Source organism: Budorcas taxicolor, chromosome 9 (assembly GCF_023091745.1).
Source record: "Budorcas taxicolor isolate Tak-1 chromosome 9, Takin1.1, whole genome shotgun sequence".
NCBI classification, from domain to species: Eukaryota; Metazoa; Chordata; class Mammalia; order Artiodactyla; family Bovidae; genus Budorcas; species Budorcas taxicolor.
The window spans coordinates 44814701-44840057 of NC_068918.1; the positions used below are offsets into that span (position 1 = coordinate 44814701).

Sequence of the window (25357 nt, forward strand, 5' to 3'; positions counted from 1 at the left end):
GTGGGCCTTAGCAAGCATTACTATGAACAAAGCTATTGGAGGTGATGGAATTCCAGCTGATCTATTTAAAATTCCTAAAAGATGATGTTGTTAAATACTGCACTCTGTATGTCAGCAAAATTGGAAAACTCAGCAGTGGTCACAGGACTGGAAAAGGTCAGTTTTCATTCCAATTCCAAAGAGGGACAATGACAGAGACTGTTCAAAGTACTGTACAATTGTGCAAGCTTATGCTGCATGCTAGGCTTTAGCAGTTGCGTGAACCAAGAATTTCCAGATGTACAAGCTGGTTTCAGAAAAGGTAAAGGAACCAGAGATCTCTCGCCAACATTCGTTGGATTATAGAAAAAGCAGGAGAATTCCACAAAGACATATACTTCTGCTTCACTGACTACACTAAAGACTTTGAGTGTGTGGATCCAACAAACTATGGAAAACTCTTAAAAAGATGGAAACACCAGACCACTTTCCTTGTCTCCTGAGAAACCTGTATGCAGGTCAAGAAGCAATAGTTAGAACTGGACATGGAATAATGGACTGGTTCCAAATTGCGAAAGGAGTATGACAAGACTGTATATCGTCACCCTGCTTATTTAACATCTATGCTGAGTATATCAAGTGAAATGGTGGACTGAATGAATTACAAGCTGGAATCCAGACTGCTGGGAGAAATATCAACAACCTCAGATATGTAGATGACACCACTTTAATGGCAGAAAGTGAAGAGGAACTAAAGACCTTCTTGCTGAGGGTGAAAGAAGAGAGTGAAAAAGCTGGCTTAACACTCAACATTCAGAAACTAAGATCATGGCATCTGGCCCCATCATTTCATGGCAAATAGAAGCTAGAAGAGTTGAAATGGTGACAGATTTTCTTTTCTTGGGCTCCAAAATCACTGCAGACAAGCACTGCAGCCATGAAATTCAAAGATGCTTGCTCCTTGGAAGGAAAGTTATGACAAACCTAGAAAGCATATTAAAAAGCAGAGACATCTCTTTGCCGACAAAGGTCTGTATAGTCAAAACTATTATTTCCAGTAATCATACGTGGACTTGAGAGTTGGATCATAAAGAAGGCTGAGCACTGAAGAACTGATGCTTATTAATTATGCTGCTGGATAGTCAGTTCAGTTCAGTCGCTCAGTCGTGTCGGACTCTTTGTGACCCCATGAACAGCAGCACACCAGGCCTCCCTGTCCATCACCAACTCCCGGAGTTCACTCAGACTCACGTCCATCAAGTCAGTGATGCCATCCAGCCATCTCATCCTCTGTCGTCCCCTTCTCCTCCTGCCCCCAATCCCTCCCAGCATCAGTCTTTTCCAATGAGTCAACTCTTCGCATCAGGTGGCCAAAGTACTGGAGTTTCAGCTTCAGCATCATTCCCTCCAAAGAAATCCCAGGGTTGATCTTCTTCAGAATGGACTGGTTGGATCTCCTTGCAGTCCAAGGGACCCTCAAGAGTCTTCTCCAACATCATGGTTCAAAAGCATCAATTCTTCGGTGCTCAGCTTTCTTCACAGTCCAACTCTCACATCCATACATGACTACTGGAAAAACCATAGCCTTGACTAGATGGACCTGTGTTGGCAAAGTGATATCTCTGCTTTTCAATATGCTACCTAGGTTGGTCATAACTTTTCTTCCAAGGAGTAAGCGTCTTTTAATTTCATGGCTGCCATCACCATCTGCAGTGATTTTGGAGCCCAGAAAAATAAAGTCTGACACTGTTTCTCCATCTATTTGCCATGAAGTGATGGGACGAGATGCCATGATCTTTGTTTTCTGAATGTTGAGCTTTAAGCCAACTTCTTCACTCTCCTCTTTCACCTTCATCAAGAGGCTTTTTAGTTCCTCTTCCCTTTCTGCCATAAGGGTGGTGTCATCTGCATATCTGAGGTTATTGATATTTTTCCTGGCAATCTTGATTTCAGCTTGTGCTTCTTCCAGCCCAGCGTTTCTCATGATGTACTCTGCATAGAAGTTAAATAAGCAGGGTGACAATATACAGCCTTGACATACTCCTTTTCCTATTTGGAACCAGTTTGTTGTTCCATGTCCAATTCTAACTATTGCTTCCTGACCTGCATATAGGATTCTCAAGAGGCCGGTCAGGTGGTCTGGTATTCCCATTTCTTTCAGAATTTTCCACAGTTTATTGTGATCCACACAGTCAAAGGCTTTGGCATAGTCAATAAAGCAGAAATAGCTGTTTTTCTTGAACTCTCTTGCTTTTTCGATGATCCAGCGGATGTTGGCAATTTGGTCTCTGGTTCCTTTGCTTTTTCTAAAACCAGCTTGAACATCTGGAAGTTCACGGTTCACATATTGCTGAAGCCTGGCTTGGAGAATTTTGAGCATTACTTTACTAGCGTGTGAGATGAGTTCAACTGTGCGGTAGTTTGAGCATTCTTCGGCATTGCCTTTCTTTGGGATTGGAATGAAAACTGACCTTTTCCAATCTTGTGGCCACTGCTGAGTTTTCTAAATTTGCTGGCATATTGAATGCAGCAGACTCTTGCAAATCCCTTGGACCGCAAGGAGATCAAACCAATCAATCCTAAGGGTAAGAAACACTGAATATTAATTGGAAGGACTGTTGCTGAAGCTAAACCTCTAATACTTTGGCCTCCTGATGCAAAGAGGCCACTCATGGAAAAGATCTTGATGCTGGCAAAGAATGATGGCAAAAGGAGGTAGGGGCAGCAGAGGATGAGATGATTGGATAGCATCACCAACTCAATGGACATGAATTTGGGCAAATTCCAGGAGATACTGAAGGACAGGGGAACCTGGCATGCAGCACTCCATGTCTGGCTGCAAACAGTCAGACATGACTTAGTGACTGAACAACAACAAAAGAGTCTACACAAAAACTACTAAAACTGATAAATGAATTAAGCAAGGTAGCATGATAAAAGATTAACATATAGAAATCTGTTGCATTTCTTTATACTAATAATGAAAGGTGTCAGAAACAGAAAGTAAAAAAGCAATCCTTTTTAAAATTGCATCAAAAAATACTCAGGAATAAACCTCATCAAAGAGGTGAAAGACTTACATGCTCAGAAGTACAAAACATTAACAAAGGAAACTGAAGATGATGCAAACAAATGGAAAGATATCTCATGCTTTTGGACTGGAAGAATTAATATTGCTAAAATGTCCACAGTATCCAAATCAATCTACAGATTTAATGTGATCTGTATCAAATTACTCATGACATTTTTCACAGGACCAGAAAAATCCTAAAATGTACATGAAACCATAAAAGACCCAGAATTGCCAAAGCAATCCTGAGGAAAAAGAACAAAAGCAGGAAGCTCAATCCTCCCAGACTTCAGATAATATTTTAAAGCTATAGTAATCAAAACAGTATGATATTGGCAAAAAAACAGACATCTAGAACAATGGAACAGAAAAGAGAGACCAAGGAATTCCATGGTGGTCCAGTGGTTAGGACTCTCAATTTCCACTGCTGATGGCACAGGTTCAATCCCTGACTGGGGAATTAATATCCTGCAAGCCATATGGCAAAAAAAGCGCCCCCCAAAACAAAATACAGAGAGAGCTTAGAATAAACCCACCACCCATGGTCAATTTATCTTTGACAAATGAGGCCAGAATATACACAGAGAAGAGTCTCTTCAGGAAGTGGTATTTGGAAAGCTGGAGAGCCATATATAAATCTATGAAATCAGAACAGTCCCTCACACCATACACACACAAAAAAACTCAAAATGGCTTACAGACTTAAACGTAGGACATGACACCATAAAATGCCTAGAAGAGAAGCCAGGCAAAATATTATCTGACATAAACTGCAGCAATGTTTTCTTAGGTCAGCCTCCTAAGGCAACAGAAATAAAAGCAAAAATAAACAAATGGGACCTATTCAAACTTATAAGTTTTTACACAGCAAAGAAAACCATAAACAAAATGAAAGGACAGCCTACATATTGGGAGAAAATATCTGCAAATGATGTGACCAACAAGGGATTAATTTCCAAAATATACAAACAGCTTACATATCTCAATTAAAAAAACCAAAAACCCAATCAAAAAATGTGCAGAAGACCCAAATAGACATTTCTCCAAAAAAGACATACAGACGGCCAACAAGCACATGAAAAGATACTCAATGTAACTAGAGAAACGCAAATTAAAACTTCAATAAGGTATCACCCTCATATGGGTCAGAATAGCCATTATCAAATAATAAATACTGGAGAGGATATGGAGAAAAGGGAACCCTCCTACACTGTTGATGGGAATGTAAATTGGTAAAGCCACTATGGAAAACAGTATGGAGGCTCCTTAAGAAACTAAAAATAAAGTTGCCATATGATCCAGCAATCCTGCTTCTGGGTGTATAAACCGGTCAAAACTATGATTCAAAAAGATGTATGCACCCAATGATCAAAGCAGCACTATTTACAACAGGTAAGACATGAAGCAACCTAAGCGTCCATAAACAGAGGAATGGATAAAGATGTGGTGCATATCAGTTCAGTTCAGTTCAGTCGCTGTCGTGTCCGACTCTTTGCAACCCCATGAATCGCAGCACGCCAGGCCTCCCTGTCCATCACCAACTCCCAGAGTTCACTCAGATTCATGTCCATCAAGTCAGTGATGCCATCCAGCCATCTCATCCTCTGTCGTCCCCTTCTCCTCCTGCCCCCAATCCCTCCCAGCATCAGAGTCTTTTCCAATGAGTCAACTCTTCGCACGAGGTGGCCAAAGTACTGGAGTTTCAGCTTTAGCATCATTCCCTCCAAAGAAATCCCAGGGCTGATCTCCTTCAGAATGGACTGGTTGGATCTCCTTGTAGCCCAAGGGATTCTCAAGAGTCTTCTCCAACACCACAGTTCAAAAGCATCAATTCTTCGGTGCTTAGCCTTCTTCACAGTCCAACTCTCACATCCATACATGACCACAGGAAAAATCATAGCCTTGACTAGACAGACCTTAGTCGGCAAAGTAACGTCTCTGCTTTTACATATATACAATGGATTACTACCCAGCCATAAAAAAAGGATAAAATAATGCCATTTGCAGCAATATGGATAGACCTAAAGATTATCATACTAAGTGAAGTTAAGTCTAACACAGAAAGACAGATATCATATAGTATCATTTGGATGTGAAATCTAAAATACAATACAAATGCTCTTATTTAAAAAACAGAAACAGACTCAGACACAGAAAACAAACTGATGGTTACAAAGGAGAAAAGGGGTAGGAGAGGGATAAATTAGAAGTTCTTGATTACGGGACACTAATTACAATGGATAAATACGGTTCTACTGTATAGCATAGGGAACTATATTCAATACCCTGTAGTAAACTATAATGGAAAAGAACATGAAAAATATATACATATATATGTACACCTGAATTACTTGCTTTACATGAGAAATGAACACAATACTGTAAATTAACTTAAAAAAAGAAACTGCACCAAACTTTATATCCTTAAGCAGAATTATGCTACTGAAATACCAGGTAATTAATCTGTCTTCCTATTCCAGGATCAGTTTCCTTTCCAACCAAAATTTAACTTCAGATTTAGTGATTTTGATCCTGGGTGGTCATTAGAAGGACTGATGCTGAAGCTGAAACTCCATACTTTGGCCACCTGATGCGAAGAGCTGACTCATTTGAAAAGACCCTGATGCTGGGAAAGATTAAGGGCAGGAGGAGAAGAGGACAACAGAAGATGAGCTGGTTGGATGGCATCACTGACTCAATGGACATGGGTTTAGGTAGACTCTGGCAGTTGGTGACGGAGAGAGAGGCCTGGCGTGCTGTGGTTCATGGGGTCACAAAGAGTTGGACATGACTGAGCTACTGAACTTAGCGATCTTGACTATCTGCCTTGCCCCTTATTATATATTAATATATTTTTGTTTATTTTATTCTGTCTGAGAGACTGTCCTCACCTGGGAAGTCACTGAATCTTATATGATTGTATTTTTGAAGAAAAATGAGATCAAACACAAACTGAAAGGAAACTGGAATGCTGTATTCCAGTTAAGGAATTTGACTGGGAGAGATCCACTTTAATTAATCTCTTTTGTTTATCAATATTTTCTGTAATGACTGCACGTATTTTTAAAAGCAGCTTGAAAGAGATATATAAAACTTAAATATAAATCTAACCAATTCTAAATATAGAATTCAATGACCTCAATAAATTAATAGAGCTGAGCAACCAACACCACAATCCAGTTTTAGAAGGTTTCCCTCACCCCAAAAGTTTCTTCCTAGATGTCTGCAGTTAATTCCTGTTACCACTTGTAACCCAGAGAACCACAGATTGGATTTCTGCCTCTACAAATGTGCCTTTTTAGAGATTTCTCATAAATGGAGTCAGTATGTGTCTAGTGCATCTGGCTTCCTTTGAGTGAGTGAGTGAGTGAAGTCGCTCAGTCGTGTCCGACTCTTTGCGACCCCATGGACTGTAGCCTACCAGGCTTCTCCGTCCATGGGATTCTCCAGGCAAGAATACTGGAGTGGGTTACCATTTCCTTCTCCAGGGGATCTTCCCGACCCAGGGATCAAACCTGGGTCTCCTGCACTGGGGACAGATGCTTTAACCTCTGAGCCACCTGGCTTCCTTACTTAGCATGTTGTTGAGGTTCATGAATAATAAAGCAGAGATCAGCATTCATTCCTTTTTATTGCTAAAGAGTATTTTGGTATATGGATATGCCACATTTTGTTGTTTGTATCCATTATCAGTTGATGGACACTTGGATTATTTCCAGTTTGGGGCTATTATGACTAATGCTGCTATGAAGATTTGCTTTCATGTCTTTGTGTAGAGATATGCTTTAATTTCTTTTGGATAGATTCTTGTGAATGCTTTTCTTTTACAATAACTATAAGTAAATCATTAAAAAATAAATCCAGATTTTTTTCTGACTCCAATTCTTTTCTTCCCTATTTATTTTAAGCCAATTATACCAGTTCTCTGGTTTAGGTTTAGTCTGTATTTTTGTTGTTATGCACTAGCTAGAGACTCTTGCAGGGCACAAACAAAACCCTGTGCTCACTGGGATCCAGGGAAAGAAAGGAGCAGTAACCACCACATGAGACTGAGCCAGAACTGCCTCAGTGTTTGAGGATTTACTGGAGAGGCATGGGTCAGCAGTGACCTGCCACGGGGACAGGGACACTGTTGCCAGCAGTCCTAGGAGATGCAGCTTGTTGGCATAAATCTTCTTGGAGGAGGTTGCCATTAGGCCTAACAGAGACTATACCCCTTCCACAGAGACCACAAGACTCCAGGACTGGGCTACCTCAGGCCAAACTACAGGGAGGGAACACAGTCTCACCCATTAGCAGATAATTGGATTAAACATTTACTGAGCATGGCCCTGCCCACCAAAGTGAAACGGAGTTTTCCCCACAGCCAGTCTCTCCCAACAGGAAGCTTGCACTAGCCTCTTATTCTCACCCATGAGTGGGCAGAGAGAATGAAAACCACAATTACAGAAAGCTAACCATATGATCACACAGATCACAGGCCTGTGTAACTCAATAAAACTGTGAGTCATGCCATGTAGGGCCACCCAAAATGGATGGGTCATGGTGGAGAGTCCTGACAAAACACAGTCCACTAGAGGAAGGACTGGCAAACTACTTCAGCATTTTTGCCTTGAGAACCCCATGAACAGCATGAAAAGGTAAACCGATATGACACTGAAAGATGAACTACCCAGCTCAATATGCTACTGGAGAAGAGCGGGGAAATGCTCCAGAAAGAATGAAGAGGCTGAGTCAACGTGGAAATGATGCCCAGTTGTGGTTGTATCTGGTGGTGAAATAAAGTCCAAAGCTGTAAGGAACAGTACTTATTGTGTAGGAACCTAGAATGTTAGGTCCATGAATCAGGGTAAATTGGAAGTGGTCAAACAGGAGATGGCAAGAGTGAACATCGACATTTTAGGAATGAGTGAACTAAAATGGACGGAAATGGGAGAATTTAATTCAGATTACCATTATATTTATTACTGTGGGCAAGAATCCTTGGAAGAAATAGAGTAAGCCTCATAGTCAACAAAAGTCTGAAATACAGTACAAGGGTGCAATCACAAATACGACAGCATGATCTCCGTTTGTTTCCGAGGCAAACCATTCAACATCATAGTAATTCAAGTCTATGCCCCAACCACTAATGCTGAAGAAGATGAAGAATGGTTCTGTGAAGACCTACAAGACCTTCTAGAACTAACATCAAAAACAGATGTCCTTTTCGTAACGGGGTATTAGAATGCAAAAGTAGGAAGTCAAGGGATAACCTGGAGTAACAGGCAAGTTTGGCCTTGGGAGTACAAAATGAAGCATGGCAAATGCTAACAGTTTTGCCAAAAGAATGCACTGGTCATAGCAAACACCCTCTTCCAACAACACAAGAGATGACTCTACACATGGATCATCAGATGTTACATACTGAAATCAGGTTAATAATATTCTTTGCAGCTGAAGATGGAGAATCTGTATACTCTCAACAAAAGCAAGACCAGGAGCTGACCGTGACTCAGATCCTGAACTCCTTATTGCAAAATTCAGACTTAAATAGAAAAAAGTAGGGAAAACCATTAGGCCCTCAGGTATGACTTAAACCAAATTCCCTAGGATTGTACAGTAGAGATAACAGATTCAAGGGATTAGATCTGATACAGTGCCTGAAACACTGTACAAGAGATGGTGACAAAACCATCCCCAAGAAGAAGAAATGCAAAAGGCAAAATGGTTGTTTGAGGAGGCCTTACAAATAGCTAAGAAAAGAAGAGAAGCAAAAGACAAAGGAGAAATGAAAGATATATCCATTTGAATGCAGAGTTCCAAAGAATAGCATGAAGAGATAAGAAAGCCTTCCTCAGTGATCAGTGCAAAGAAATAGAGGAAAATAATAGAATGGGAAAGACTAGAGATCTCTTCAAGAAAATCAGAGATACCAAGGGAACATTTCATGCAAAGATGGGCTCAATAAAGGACAGAAATGATATGGACCTAACAGAAGCAGAAGATATTAAGAAGAGGTGGCAAGAATACACAGAAGATAGAAAAAAGATCTTCATGATCCAGATAACTATGATGGTGTGATCACTCACCTAGAGCCAGACATCCTGGATTGTGAAGTCAAGCTGTCCTTACGAAGCATCACTATGAGCAAAGCTAGTGGAGGTGATGGAATTCCAGTTGAGCTATTTCAAATCCTAAAAGATGATACTATGAAAGTGCTGCACTCAATATGCGAGCAAATTTGGAAAACTCAGCAGTGGCCACAGGACTGGAAAAGGTCAGTTTTCATTCCAATCCCAAAGAAAGGTAATGCCAAAGAATGTTCAAACTACCACACAATTGCACTTTCACATGCTAGCAAGGTAATGCTCAAAATCCTTCAAGTGAGGCTTCAACAGTATGTGAACCAAGAACTTCCAGATGTTCAAGCTGGATTTAGAAAAGGCAGAGGAACCAAAGGTCAAATTGCAAACCACCACTGGACTATAGAAAAGTGAAGGGAATCCAGAAAAACATCAACATCTGCTTCACTGACAACGCTAAAATCTTGACTATGTAGATCACAACAAAATGGAAAATTTTAAAGAGATGGGAGTATCAGACCATCTTACCTGCCTCCTGAGAAACCTGTATGCAGGTCAAGAAGTAACAGAACTGAACATGGAAAAATGGATTGGTTCAAAATTGGGAAAGGAGCACATCAAGGCTGTCAACTGTCCCCTGCTTATTTAAATTATATGCAGAGTACATCATGCAAAATGCTGGGCTAAATGAAGCACAAGCTGGAATCAACATTGCTGGGAGAAATATCAATAACTTCAGATATGCAGATGACACTACTCTAAAGGCAGACAACAAAGAGGAACTAAAAAGTTTCTTGATGAGGGTGAAAGAGGAGAGCGAGGAAGCTGGCTTAAAACTCAACATTCAAAATACTAAGATCATGGTGTCTGGTCCCATCACATCATGGGGAAAAAATGGAAACAATGGCAGATATTATATTTTTGGGTTCCAAAATCACTGTGGACAGTGACTGCAGCCATGAAATTAAAAGACGCTTGCTTCTTGGAAGAAAAGCTATGACAAATCTAAACCGTATATTACAAAGCAGAGATATCACTTTCCCAAAAAAGGTCCATCTAGTCAAATCTATGCTTTTTCTAGAAATCATGTATGGATATGGAAGTCTGACCATCAAGAAGACTGAGTGCTGAAGAACTGATGCTTTTGAATTGTGCTAGAGAAGACTCTTCAGAGTCCCTTGGACAGCAAGGAGATCAAACCAGTCAATCCTGAAAGAATTCTACCCTAACTATTCATTGGAAGGACTGATGCTGAAGCTCTAACACTTTGCTAACAGCTGACTCATTGGAAAAGACCCTGACGGTGGGAAAGATTGAGGACAGGAGAAGAAGGATGAGATGGTTGGGTGGCATCACCAATTCAACGGACATGGGTTTGAGCAAACTCTGGGAAATATGAAGGACAGGGAAGCCTAGCATGCTGCAGACCATGGGGTCACAAAGAGAGGGACATGACTGAGCAACTGAACAACAAAAATATGACTAACAGACTTTTAAGTTATTCAAACTACTTGACCTTCTCTTGTTGACTATTTAAGACATTATAATTTTTCCATATAACAGACCTAGGAGAGCAGAAAATATTAAATCAAAATATGACTTAATATTTAAAACCTCTGTATGGGGATTTTTGATTAAATTATTATTTTTACCAAATTTCTATATAGGCCAATTTGGTTTTATTATTTTACCTAAAATATTCAGCTAAATTATCTACAGTTCCTGAAACCAATTAGCCCCTTCATGGATCACTTGTGGTGGTAAAGGGGCATGTCAGACTCAGGGAAGCTATGAGCCATGCCATGTAGGGCCACAAACACAGATGGGTAAAGTGGAGAGTTCTAACAAAACATGGTCCACTGGAGGAAGGAATGGCAAACTACTCCAGGATTCTTGCCATGAGAACCCAATGAACTGTATAAAAAGGCAAAAACATATGACACCGAAAGACGAGGCCCACAGGTTGGATGGTGTTCAAAAAGCTACCAGAGAAGAGCAGAGGACAACTACTAATAATAGCTCCAGAAACAATGATGTGGCTGGTCCAAAGCGGCAGTGATGCTTGGTTGTGGATATATCTGGTGATGAAAGTAAAATCCAATACTATTAAGCAAAGAATTACATAGGGACCTGGAATGTTAGGTCCACAAATCAAGGTATATTGGATGTGGTCAAGCAGGAGATGGCAAGAGAAAACACTGACATCTTAGGAATCAGTGAACTAAAATGGATGGGAATGTGTGAATTAAGATGACCATATATCTACTACTGTGGGCAAGAATCCCATAGAAGAAACGAAGCAGTCCTCAAAATCAACAAAAGAGTCTAAAATGCAATACACTTGGGTGCAATCTCAAAAATGACAGAATGATCTTGGTTCATTTCCAAGACAAGCCATTCAACATCAGAGTAATCCAAGTCTATGCCCCAACGGATGTGGAAGAAGCTTAAGTTGATCAGTTATACGAAGACCTACAAGACCTCCTAGAATTAACACCAAAAGAATATGTCCTATTTAACAGAGGGGACTGGAATGCAAAAGTAGGAAGTCAAGATACCTGGAGTAACAGGCAAGTTTGGCCTTGGTGTACAAAACGAAGCAGGGCAAAGGCTAACAGAATTCTGCCAAGAGAAAACACTGGTCAAAGCAAACACCCTTTTTCAACAAAGCAAGAGACGACTTTACACATGGACATCACTAGATGGTCAATATCAAAATCAGACTGATTACATTCTTTGTAGCTGAAGATGGACAAACTATGTACAGTCAGCAAAAACAAAACCTGGAGTTGACTGTGCCTCAGGTCATCAGCTCCTTATAGCAAAATTCACGCTTAAACTAAAGAAAGTGGGGAAAACCACGAGGCCAATCAGGTACGACCTAAATCAAATCCCTTATGATTAGACAGTGGAGGTGACGAATAGATTCAAGGGATTAGATCTAGTAAATAAAGTGCCTGAAGAACTATGGACAGAGGTTCGTAATATTGTACAGCAGGCAGTGAGCAAAACCATCCCAAAGAAAAAGAAATGCAAGAAGGCAAAGTGTCTGAGCAGGCTTTACACAGTGGCTGTCTGAGGAAAGAAGAGAATTGAAAGCAAGGGAGAAAGGGAAAGGTATACTCAACTGAATGCAGAGCTTGAGAGAAATGCAAGGTCAGAGGAGAAAGCCTTCTTCAATGAACACTGCAAAGAAACAGAGGATAACAACAGAATAGAAAGGCTAGAGAGCTCGTCTAGAAAACTGGATATATCAAAGGAACATTTCATCCAAAGAGGAACACAATAAGGGACACAAACTGTATGGACCTAACAGAAGCAGAAGTGATATAGAAGAGATGGCAAGAATACACAGAAGAACTGTACAAAGAAGATTTTAATGACCCAGATAACCACGTTGGTGTCATCACTCATCCAGAGCCAGACATTCTGGAAGTGTGCAGTCAACCAGGCCTTAGGAAGCACTGCTGTCAGTAAAGCCAGTGGAGATGACGGAATCCCAGTAGAGCTATTTAAAATCCTGAACGATGATGCTATTAAAGTGCTGCACTCAGTATGTCAGCAAATTTGGAATATCCAGCAGTGGCCTCAGGGCTAGAAAACTTCAATCTTCATCCCAAATCCCAAGGGTAATACTACAAGATGTCCAAACTACTGGACAATTATATTCATCTCCCATGTTAGTAAGGTTATACTCAAAATCCTTCAAGCTAGCCTTCAGTGGTATGTGAACTGAGAACTTACAGATGTTCAAACTGGGTTTAGAAAAGGCAGAAGAACCAGAGATCAAACTGCCAACATTTGCTGGATCACAGAGAAAGCAAGGGACTTCCAGAAAAATATCTACCTCTGTTTGATTGACTACATTAAAGACTTTGACTGGTGGATCATAACAAACTGGAAAACGCTTAAAGAGATGGGAATACCAGACCGTATTATCTATTTCCTGAGAAACCTGTAAGCGGGTCAAGAAGCAATAGTTAGAACTGACCTAGTTCAAAACTGAGAAAGGCATACGACAAGGCTGTTTATTATCACCCTGTTTCTTTAACTTTTATGCAGAGCACATCATGCGAAATGCTGGGCTGGATGAGTTACAAGCTGGAATCAAGATTGCTGGGAGAAATATCAACAACCTCAGATATGCAGATGATACCACTTTAATGGCAGAAAGCAAAGAGGAAGCAAAAAGCCACTTGATGAGGATTAAAGAAGACCGCAAAAAAGCCAGCTTAAAATTCAATATTAAAAAAAACTAAGATCATGGCATCTGGCTCCATCCCTTCATAGCAAACAGAAAGGGAAAGGGTGGAAGTAGTTACAGATTTCCTCTTCCTTGGCTCTAAAATCACTGTGGATGTTGACTGCAGCCATGCAATTAAGAAAGGAATGCTTCTTGGCAGGAAAGTTATGACAAACCTAGACAGTGTATTAAAAAGCAAAGACACCCCTTTGCTGACAAAGGTCTGTATAGTTAAGGCTATTGTCTTTCCAGTAGTCATGTATAGATGTGAGAGCTGGACCATAAAGAAAGCTGAGCACCAAATAATTGATGCTTTTGAACTGTGGTGCTGGAGAAGACTCTTGAGAGTCCCTTGGACAGCAAGGAGATCAAACTAGTCAACCCTAAAAGAAATCAACCCTGAATACTCATTGGAAGGACTGATGTGGAAGCTGAAGCTCCAGTACTCTGGCTAACCTGATGTGAACTGCTGACTCATTAGAAAAGACCCTGATGCTAGGAAAGATTGAAGGCAGAAGAAGAGGGTGACAGAAGATGAGATAGTTGGATGGCATCACCAATTCAACGGACATGAACCTGGGCAAACTCCAAGAAATGGTGAAGGGCAGGGAAGCCTGGTGTGCTTCAGTCCATGGGTTGCAGAGTTGGACACGACCTGGCGACTGTACAACAACAACAACAAACCAGTTAGGTCCAATTACATGCTCTGTGAATTTTGCTCTCCTCTGTTTATCTTATTACAAGCTTCTCATGTTTTTTATTTTCTGTTCCTTTCTACCTGAATGTATTCCTACAAACGTGCAAAGGGCTCCTTGAAGAACTTTATCTTAAAACTACTGGGTGCATAAATTATTGTGGATGTTCAATAAAAGTTTAATTGGACTGCACAAAATTTCTAGCTTTTTCAGTACAAATGAAACTTAGCTGCTGGATTTTTATTTCAACTTGGAATTGCAATGTAGTTTACCTACATATCTCATTCTTCTAACTAATTACCTCAGTGTGAACTCATGGTTTTGATACACAAAAATAAAAATGCAAAAAAGAAAATATATATATAGGGGTATACATGTATGTTGTCGTTGTGCGACTCAGTTGTGTCCAACTCTTTGTGATCCCATGGACACCAGGCCTCCCTGTCTTCCCAAGTGTATCATTTAGCTTGTCTGCTGAGGGCTTGGGAGCAAGAACAACCCAAACGGCAATAAACAATCTAGTGTCCAGATCTTGGTTTCTAAATACGCTACTAAAATGGCTGATTCTAAGGTCAAACAGGCAAAGGATAACCTGAGACTGGAACTTCTTTGCATATCAGAAAGAAAAGAAGTGTTGGAAAGATTGAGAAATGTCAAAAGAACAAAGAAGCCAGACTGAAGGGCATTCCACTAACCTTAATCAGAGCCAACCTGAAAATCTAAATAATGATAACAATGGATTATAAGCCAAAGAATAATATAGAAAGCCTTAAGTCTGTAGTGATTTAATAAATGAATAAATTGAAAATTTGATGAAAAACAGGGTAACTCACAAGATCTCAAATTGCCCTCCCCACAAATAATTATAAAGGGAAACAAAAAACCTTAATGAGAAATCTATATACATTCTTCTTAAGAAATTACAATGTACCTCATCAGTAATTCCTGGAGAAGGAAATGGCAACCCACTCCAGTATTCTTCCTGGAGAATCCCATGAACAGAGAAGCCTGGCAGGCTACAGACCATGGGGTTGCAAAGAGTCGGACACGATTGAGCACAACACAGCAGCATCAGTAATTGGAAAAATCTAAATTGCATGCCACCTGATAGGGTTCAATGACAAAGACATATAATCACTTCTGTGATATTCCTGCCAATGATGAATAACCTGAATTATCAGTAGAAAAATGTAGCAGAAAGGAAAGAATGAATATTCTCATGAAAGTAAGGTAGGTATTCGAGATTGAAAGGGACCAAGGAGACTTGACAAGTACATGCAATATGTGATTCTGAACTGCAGTATGTGATTCTTTTTCTATATACAATACTATTAGGATTCAACTGGTAAATCACAAATGGGATCCAAAGATTGGATGGTAGTAATGGATCAAGGTCAATTTTCTGATTTTGATATTTGTATTATAGTTTTATAGGACACTGCCCTTGTTTGTAGGAAACAGACTAAAGTATTTTTGGTTATGGGACATAATGTCAGCTACTTTCTTTCAAATGGAACAGAATTTGAAAAAAAGGTTCTCTCTCAACTTCTCTATTAATATAAGTGTGAGATTTAAAAAAAAAGAGAGAAAGAATACTATTGCATTAGATTGCAAGCTATCTCTTCTAACCTTCTAGTGTTTTGTTCTACTAGGGCCCTGCATGTATCAGGTAGTCAATCAGCGTGTCTGATTTACTGAATGACAAAAGGAAATCACTGTGGCTTTCATGCAAAAGAGCATCCTAAAACATAGTAAGAATAGAAGAGGAGGGACTTGTTAGAAAGCTACTAAAACAGTCCAGTAAAAAATGGCCTGAACTGGTGAGAACAGTGATGTCAGAGAAGTAAAGATTACATAAATATTCAGACTATGACTTCAAAAGATGTGTTATGGAAACGGAGGTGAGAGAAAGGTGGCATAAAGGATGACTCCCAGGTTTCTGGCAAAACCAACCTGATGATGGCGTTTACTGATAATGGAAACACAAGTGGAAGAATTCAGAAGACATGAGGAGTGGGACAGCTCAAGACAGCGAGTTAGTTTAAATATGTTGAATTTGAGGCACTTGTAAAACACTTTAATGGAGATACTGTACAAGTTGTACATGTCTGGAACTTAAAAGTAAAAGCACCTATGCAGGTAGTGCAGGACTGAGAAGAGAAGATGGCCTGAAAGAAAACTTTCAAGACTAGTGAATGGAGGAAGAGCCGGAAAAGCTGACTTATAAGGCACAGACAAAAGAGGTTAAGAAGAAAGCAGGAAAGTGTGGTGTTTAAAAAAAAAGAGAGAGGAGAACATTTCAAGAAGATATAATTGGAGTTAAATGGTGCTACAAAGTCAAGTAAAACAAGGACAGGAAATAACCATTAGATTTAACGAGACTGACATCATTGCTGTGTAAGTGGAAGAAGCCAGATGGGTAAGCTGAGAAGTGACAGAAGGTAAGAAAACTGAGACAATAACTGTAGACATCAATTTCAGATGGTTCGCTTTAAGGAAAGGAATAAACAAGATGGTAGAGGGAATGGAATCCAGGGTTAAGAGAGGTTTGATTGTTTTAAAATGGAGAAATCTGGACATTTATATGCTGGGGGACCAAAAAAACCACTGAGATAAATTTAATGACACAGGAGAAAAGAGAAAACTGAGAATGCAGGTTTTCTTAATTCCATGCTGGAGTTTGTCACAGAGGCCCCAAACATTCAGTTAAAGTGATTTTGAAAGTACAATGGTTATTCATTAGACTACTAGAATTTTATTTAATAAAGAGTTCTAAAGTCATCCAGCACCATCTGAAGCTCAAAGAAGTTAGGTAACTAACTTACCTCTTCAGGGTCACATGGTTACTATATGATAGAGCTATGACCCAGGGGTTTCTGACTGCAAGCTCTTTCCACGATCCCAGAGTGACTATATACGATCTGAGTATTCTGCAGAAGTGCATTTGGGATCTTAAGGGTGGTGAAGGTAGAGGAAAGAGATGTGGGTTGGAGAGAATGTGGACACATTCTAGAGTCTGGAATCCCCATTCCTATTTCATGGGAGTTCCCCTTCTGTTTAATAAACTAGGGTCCTGAATAAGATTTAAGGAAAAAAAAAAAAAGAAAGGCAAACAATGATCAAAGAAATGTAAAAACACACATACTTTAAAACTTGCTTACCGGGTAATAGCACTGAACAGTCCACGGATGCGTGCTTTATGTCTAGACACAAAAGCTTCAGTAAATATTACTCCTCTGTTATCAAGATCAATTTGTCCATTAATAATTCTACCTAGTCGCTGAGTTAGTGCCTGAGGGTAAAGATGGATGAAAATTCTTATTAAAATGATAGAACAAAATTACAGATTTACATTTGTACAAGTTTACTAAAGTCATGCTGCATGCTGATGCTGTATTAATCCTATGATTGAATAATTTCAGCAAGCATGAATTAACAAGATATATAAAGTAAAATAAAGACTTAGGATCTAGGAAACTTCATAATCTTATGGTGAAAACAAGAATTGAATGAGTCTAATAACTGATATGTTAAAAAACTCAGCTACCTGCTAATAAGGCCTATTTATAGGGTAAAATAAAAGAGATTAACCAGTTTTCCAGATATAGGCAGCCTGAAACACAGAAAACCAAGACAAGGACCCTGGAGAGGATCCTATATGGAACTGTTAATACTAACAGAGAAATAAATATTATCCCAAGATTCTATAACCTAGGGATATATAAGACCTGAAAAGTTATACTCTATGATGCAAATATTAACAAACTCTGTCCATAAATCTATACTGACAGACAACCTGATTTCTTGGTAACCTGAGGAGGGCATTTCTCCACAGCTACACTATGACTGGGATCAGGTTTATGAAATAAGCTTGGACGTATTTCCCTTTCCAGGACAAGTTAAATCTACTCGAGTCAGCCTGGCTGATACTTCTATGGTACAGAAAAATGCTTTTCAAACAACTTTTTTTAAGGATCTATTTTTTTGCCATCCCATGAGGCATGCAGGATCTTAGTTCCGTGAGCCAGTATTAAACCCGTGCCCATAGCATTGGAAGCTCAGAGTCTTATCCACTGGACTGTCAGGGAAGTCCCCCAAACAACCTCTTAGTGAGCTTTTACAATACTGCCTATGATACTGAGAAAAATTAAAACCGAAAAAAGAAACCATATATATTTCTAAAATGTATCAGCAGCACAATAAGAAACCACTTGATCTGTTCTGATATTTTAATGTAAAACTGACTAAAAATATCTTTTTTTTTGCCTTCTGTGATTTACATGTATTTGCTCATTTTATCTTCTGTAATTTACATATACTTGCTCAGGAGCTTAGTCTCCTGAAATGCTTTGTAAAACAGATCTATATGCTCAATGGTATTTTACATGCAATGAGGAGAAATCACCCACTTAAAATGAGTGAGTAAATCTGTTTCATCATAAATTAATCTCATGCAATTATGGTTTGGTAATTTCTGTAAGATGGATTTTCTTAAAGTATACCTAAAATGATTTGGCTTTTCCCTTATTTGTTCCAGTAAATATATAAACAAAACCATCATTTATTGAGTACTTCCTCTAGGCCAGCCATTTCACCAGATATACCATGTATATGACACCTCACTGACATCTATGAGAGACAATTATTCCCATTTTCAGATATGTAACTTGAAGCACAAACAGGCATAAAAATAATTTTTCTGACCCTAAGTAACTAAGCAGTGTCATAGACAGAATTTAAATCATGGTCTGTTTAACTTCCACTGTTCCAAACAGACTTCTAAAACGTTAAACAACTTTAAGGAAACTGAAATAACAAACAAGGAAATAGCCTCTATTTTCAGGCACCATTGTAATTTAACTTATAAAGATAATTTGATTTGAGTATTGATGCAAGTACCAAAAATTAAGAGACTATAAGCCATTCTTCAATTCCTCTCCCTATCATGCTCTTAGTTTAGACGAAAAAAAGTGACATCAAAAGAAGTTGGTACTATTGACATTTGCGGAAGAAAATTTTCTATTTGGAAGGGATGCTCTGTGCACTGCAGGATGTTCAGCAGCATCTGTGACCTTTACTACACAAGATGCCAGTAGCACCTCTTATAAATTATAATCTTCATCAGCTGTTTCTTAAATTATAACTAGCAATCAGAACTGAAGATATCCTTGCTAAAGAAGCATTCAATAAAGATGTACATTTCTGGTATACTTGCTGCATCCAAGCAGACCAAGACCTTAAGTCTACTAAGTTTAGGGTATCTCTGGGTTCAGGAAGATTAAAATCACTTCTAAACAATCTTATCAGAGCCATCAATGTTTAAGTATCCCCCAAATATATTGCTAGAACATAGTCAAAACTAGAAAATAGTCAAAACGCTTGCAAAAAAACAAATAATAGTAAGTCTAGTTTTTCCCCACCCTTTCAAACTTGGCATTTACTTGAAAAGACAAATTATACCAATAAGGAAAAAAAAATACCTGTGTCAGAAAGTTTCCAGGAAGATCATAGGTTTTACACAGTTCTGCTATGGTTACTTGACCACTTTCCTGTAATTTATCATTTACTTCTTCTGCTAAACGATCCAAATAGTTCCTTAGTTTAAATTAAAAAAAAAAAAAAAAAAAGGAAAAACTCAATTAGGAATAATAATTTTCCTCTATCTTTTTATGTTTAATTTCTGCTGCAATAAGGCATTCCCCAAAAGTAATTAATATGGTATGTTTAGGTAAACACCATTCATTAATCATATTTTGAAATTTTTCTTATCAATGTAATAAATGGAAGGTTAATCAAATAAATGCTGAAATTGTTTTCAACAATTAAAATTTTACAGTCATTTTCATTAGGACTTTTTAGCAATTCTGCTTTCAGAGTTAAGCTCACATAAGAAAAATGATAAAAATTATGTTTTGTGTTACTTTAAAACAATAGAAAAAATTAAAAGTTTATATTATTTCCAAGTATTCCACACAAGTAAGCACTTACTGTTTAAGTACAATAATGAAAATCAGTACTAGAAGAGTACTAAAAACTGCCGTAGTGCCACAGTTATTCTAAATTTAAGTATAAACTTACAAAAAAAGAAACACAAAAAGGTATTCTTAATTATTGTACTTACTCATCTATCAGTTGTCCCAATACTAGTTGAACATGTTTTTCTGATTTAACAATGTCACCAATTCTATTTTCAATATGAGTCAGATCCACATTAATTACCTGGAAAACAAGTACACATTCTATTAGTAGTAAGTTCATATTGTTTTTAAATTTGAAATTATATATTTTAGAACTTTGAAAAAAAAATTTTCTTCCCCTTAGATGAATTTCAAATTGATTTGAAATATTATAAAAAATCTCAAACAATTAGGGGCTTATTGCTTATTCACTTTCAATTCTGAACCTGTACACTTTTACTCGCTAAGAAAACCTGCACTACAAAAATCACACAACTTCAAAGGTCTTTTCGCCTCCAGAGTCCTACCTAGTCCCCAAGGAGGCAGACAGGAGTAAGAGGGAGTGCCTGAAGCAGTGCAACAAGCAGGTCCTGACCTGCTGACATCATGCAGTGAGTCTGTGAGTCTATGACGCAAACTGCCCACTGCCTCTGAGCAATCGCTGGACTGATGCCCCATAGGGAGCCTCCTGGCCCAAGGACCATCCCAGCCCTGATTCTCTCACTCAAGAGAGGCCCTGCAGGCCAGCACTCAGGGGGTCAAGACTGCTGATACATCTCAGCCCATGGTGTGATCCATGGGCCTGCAAAGAAGTCAGCCAAACCCACTGTCAGCGTCGTGAATGAGGTTTCTCAGCAGATCCTGGCTCATGGTTCTGAGGTAGGAGGTAGATGGGTCGCTGAGCTGAACAGCTGGAGATTGTCAAGTGGAGTAAACTGGACCTTTGCTTCCCCTAGACATTTCAAGGATAAAGTTAATAGCAGAAGCTGAGCTCTGCTGGAGTCAAGAAATAAGATGACTGCATCTATCACTCCTGAGGTCAGGATCTCTAGGACTGCACATGTGTAGAAAGACTTGGGGGTCAAAAAGGGAGGGGCACTATCCCATAATAGGTGCTGTCAATCTCCTATAGGCTTCCATGCTAGAATCCATCTTGGCAAAAAGATGCATAAGTATATCAGGAAGAATCAAGTCTGAGGTGGGAAATGAAGAAAGATGACTGGCCAGAGGAAATAAAAAACCCAGGAAAAACTGCTTCCATGTAAATGATTTAAATCACCTCTCTGGGATGCTCCTCATTAGGGTGGACACCCACACTCTTTCCTGTGTGTGTATTTCTGCTTTGTTTTAAATAGACTGCTTCTTTGTTCTCTTTGCATGTACTGTGCTTCCAATAAATTCTGTGTCTGCTTTAAAATGTCTCTTTGTGGAATTCTTTCTCTGAAGAAGAAAAGAACCAAGGTCCTCTCACTTGGTAACATCATCTGGTGCCATGATTCGGATTGCTGCTAAGGTAATTTGCAGGTCTCGCTCAACTATGGCAAGAGATCTCTGCGTGCACTATCTTCCTTGCTTCTCCTTTGGATTGTGCCTTTTTTTCCTACTTATCTTGCACAGAAGGGCCTGTTTTTCACTACATATGTTCAACATCCTCCTGGGAAAAGATCTTTTGCTTTTTATTTCTAAACTGCCAGTGCTGTCTTCATCAGGCTGAATGCACAGGTTCCCTGAGGTCTTATCTTTGTTACACACATCTGAAATAATTATGCTTCTCAACTCCAATTCCTCCAAGAGTTTTTCCTTTTACTTCTCAGCTGGACCCCTCACCCTGACCCCAGGCTTTGGCAACCCATACACTGCTATGCACAGCCTAGTGAGTCTGGCCAATTCTCAGTAGATCACAACATAAATTTTATAAATACTCAATCCTGAGGAGTATACCCCAGTACAGGAAATCTTGTTATAGGACACAGGGGAGATCTGTTGTCTATAAAGGCTTAAGGGAAAACTTGGCAACTGCTTTGCACTGGTTCAAATGTCCACCATAGGCAGGGAGGGAGAGCACCTTGAAAGGAACCAAAGCTGACCAGAGATGTCTGGTTAGAAACCAGTGAGGGAGTAGAGGATGCTCCAAAGCCCATCAGCATAAAGATCAAAGGTAATTCAGAAGATGTTATGAATCCCTTACAGGTGCCTCCTAGTAATGTTTCCAGGATGCTGGACTTCATTTCTAGGAGCGCTGTTCTCGGTTGCAGGTTATTCAACATGGGAGGATCTCCTAAACCCAAAGAAACACCCCTTGAAAACGCTCCTAGGACACTAAGTTTTTTGTTCTTTCTGATCACTTTCAGTTATAAACACCACTGACGGTACCCCTGGGACAACATTTCATCAGCCAGTCTGCCCCTCTTATTACTGTCAGTTTAAGCACTATTTGGTCTAAATTTTAGCTATATAACTATGAATACAAAAAAAAGATAATTTTTGACACTGTGAAACCACAATATTCTTTAGATTCCAGAGAAAACTGGTTAAAACTCTTTTGAAATTGCAAAATTGGTTCTTTCTTAAATATGTTTTTAATTGGAGGATAATTGCTTTACAATATTGTGTTGGCTTCTGCCATACAACAATATGAATCAGTCATAAGCATACATATGTTCCCCTCCCTCTTGAACCTCCTCCATCTCCATCCCATCCCTCTAGGTTGTCATAGAGTACCACTTTGGGTTCCCTGTGTTACACAGCAACTTCCTGTTTGCTATCTATTTTACACATGGTAATGCATAAAAATGTTTCATGCTTCTCTCTCAATCTGTCCCACCTCTCCTTCCCCAACTCTGTCCACAAGTATTTTCTCTATGTCTGCATCTCTATTCCTGCCCTGCAAATAGGTTCATCAGTATCACTTTTCTAGATTCCACGTATATGCATTAATAATGTACTTCACTCTGTATAACAGGCTACAGGTATATCCACCTCACTATAACTGACTCAAATGCATTCCTTTTCATGGCTGAGTAACATTCCATTGTTAATATGTACCAAAACTTCTTTATCCATTCATCTGTCGATGGACATCTAGGTTGCTTCCATGTCCTAGCTACTGTAAATAGTGCTGTAATAAACACTGGGGTACATGTATCTTTTTGAATTATGGTTTTCTTAGGGTTAAAGTTCCAAAATAGAAAAGCAACTCATGCAGCTTACTTAAGAAAAATAAACAAGCCAATCAAAAAGTAGGTGGAAGACTTAAAACAGATACTTCTCAACAAAACTGGTTCTTTTGCATAGGCAATTAGAGAAAGTAAGCTTGTTAAAATATTTTTTTTCCTTTGGAATTCTGACTTTGAGAGAAAACACGCCTAGAAGAAAGCCTGAAGTTAACTCTTACTATGTCCTTGAGATACAAACACAGCCCACTTTTCCTGGGACTTTGCCCTTGGATTAATTAGTAGAACTTCAAGCAAAGGTTAAAAAAAAAAAATGCAAAGAGGCATTTTAAACCTTGAGCAGAAACTGTGAGATCTCTGTTAGTCTGGATTTATGTATGTCTCCAGTACGTGTCTTTGTCTTTGGATAATATTGCTGAAGTTAATCTGTGTGGATCACAACAAATTGTGGAGAATTCTTGAAAGAGATGTGAATACCAAACCACCTTACCTGCCTCCTGAGAAACCTGTGTGCAGGTCAACAGTTAGAACCTTACATGGAGCAAGTGACTGGTTCAAAATTGGGAAAGGAGTACATCAAGGTTGTATATAGTGATCCTGCTTATTTAACTTATATGCAGAGCACACCATGTGAAATGCCGAGCGAGATGAATCACAAGTAGGAATCAATGTTTCTGGGGGAAATATCAACACCAACAGATATGCAGATGATACCACCCTAATGGCAGAAAGTGAAGAGGTACTAAAGAGCCTCCTGATCAAAGTGAAAGAGGAGAGTGAAAAACCTGGCTTAAAACTCAACATTCAAAAAACTAAGATCAGTGTTGTTCAGTTCAAGATGGCGGAGTAGCAGGATGTGTACTCATCTCCTCCTGCAACACCACAAGAACTGCAACTAGCTGTTGATCAACCATTGACAGGAGAATGCTAGAACCCACCAAATAAGATACCCCACGTCCAAAGACAAAGAAGAAGCCACAGCAAGATGGTAGGAGGGGGCACAATCACTGTAAAATAAAATTCCATTCCTGTGGGGTGGGTGACCCACAAACTGGAGAACAATAATATAAAAGAAGTATTCTCATTGTTGTGAAGCTTCTGAACCCCACACCAGGCTTCCCAGCCTGGGGATCTGACAAAAGGAACGGGAACTCCCAGGGAATCTGGCCTTGAAGGCCAGTGGAATTTGTCTGCATGACTTCCACAGGACTGAGGGAAACAGAGACTCTAATCTTGAAGGGCACAAACAAAATCTTGCAGGCACCAATACCCAGAGGAAAGCAGCAGTGACCCAGCAGGTGACTGAACCAAAATTACCTGCTAGGGTTGGATGGTCTCCTGTGGAGGCATGGGTTGGCAGGGGCTCACCACAGGGACCAGGGCCCTGGCAGCACATCAGGTTGGGAAGGTCTCCCTTGTAGTTCACCATTAATGTTACCATAGAGCCCATAGCAAACAGAGGTCAAATTGCCACATCTGTTGGGTCATCAAAAAAACAAGAGAGTTCCAGAAAAACATCTATTTCTGCTTTATTGACTATTTCAAAGCCTTTGACTGTGTGGATCACAACAAACTGTGGAAAATTCTTAACAGATGGGAATACCAGTCCACCTGACCGGCCTCTTGAGAAATCTGCATGCAGGTCACGAAGCAACAGTTAGCCTTGACTAGATGGACCTTTGTTGGCAAAGTAATGTCTCTACTTTTTAATATGTCTAGGTTGCTCACACCTTTTCTTCCAAGTCTTTTAATTTCATGGCTTAGTCACAATCTGCAGTGATTTTGGAGCCACCCAAAATAAAATCAGCCACTGTTTCCTCATCTATTTGCCATGAAGTGTTGGGACTGCATGCCATGACTTTAGTTTTCTGAATGTTCAGCTTTAAGCTGACTTTTTCCCTCTCCTCTTTCACTTTCATCAAGCAGTTCTTTAGTTCGTCTTCACTTTCTGCCATAAGGGTGGTGTCATTTGCTTATCTGAGCTTATTGATATTTCTCCTGGCAATCTTGATTCCAGCTTGTGCTTCATCCAGCCCAGCATTTCGTATGATGTTCTCTGCATATAAGTTAAATAAGCAGGGTGACAATATAAAGCCTTGATGTACTCCTTTCCTGATTTGGAACCATGTCTAGTTCTAAATGTTGCTTCTTGACCTGCATACAGATTTCTCAGGA

The 25357-nt window shown here is 39.4% G+C and overlaps 1 protein-coding gene across 1 annotated transcript in view; it reads right to left on the minus strand.

The window, feature by feature from the left end:
- UFL1 (UFM1 specific ligase 1) overlaps window positions 1-25357 on the minus strand; it is a 65991-nt gene that overhangs the window by 29827 nt on the left and 10807 nt on the right. Inside the window, exons 4-6 of the mRNA XM_052645843.1 lie at window positions 20174-20271; window positions 19533-19647; window positions 17214-17344 (exon numbers count right to left, since the gene is read on the minus strand). Of these exons, the coding sequence (XP_052501803.1) occupies window positions 17214-17344; window positions 19533-19647; window positions 20174-20271 (344 nt within the window). The remainder of the gene's footprint in view (window positions 1-17213; window positions 17345-19532; window positions 19648-20173; window positions 20272-25357) is intronic.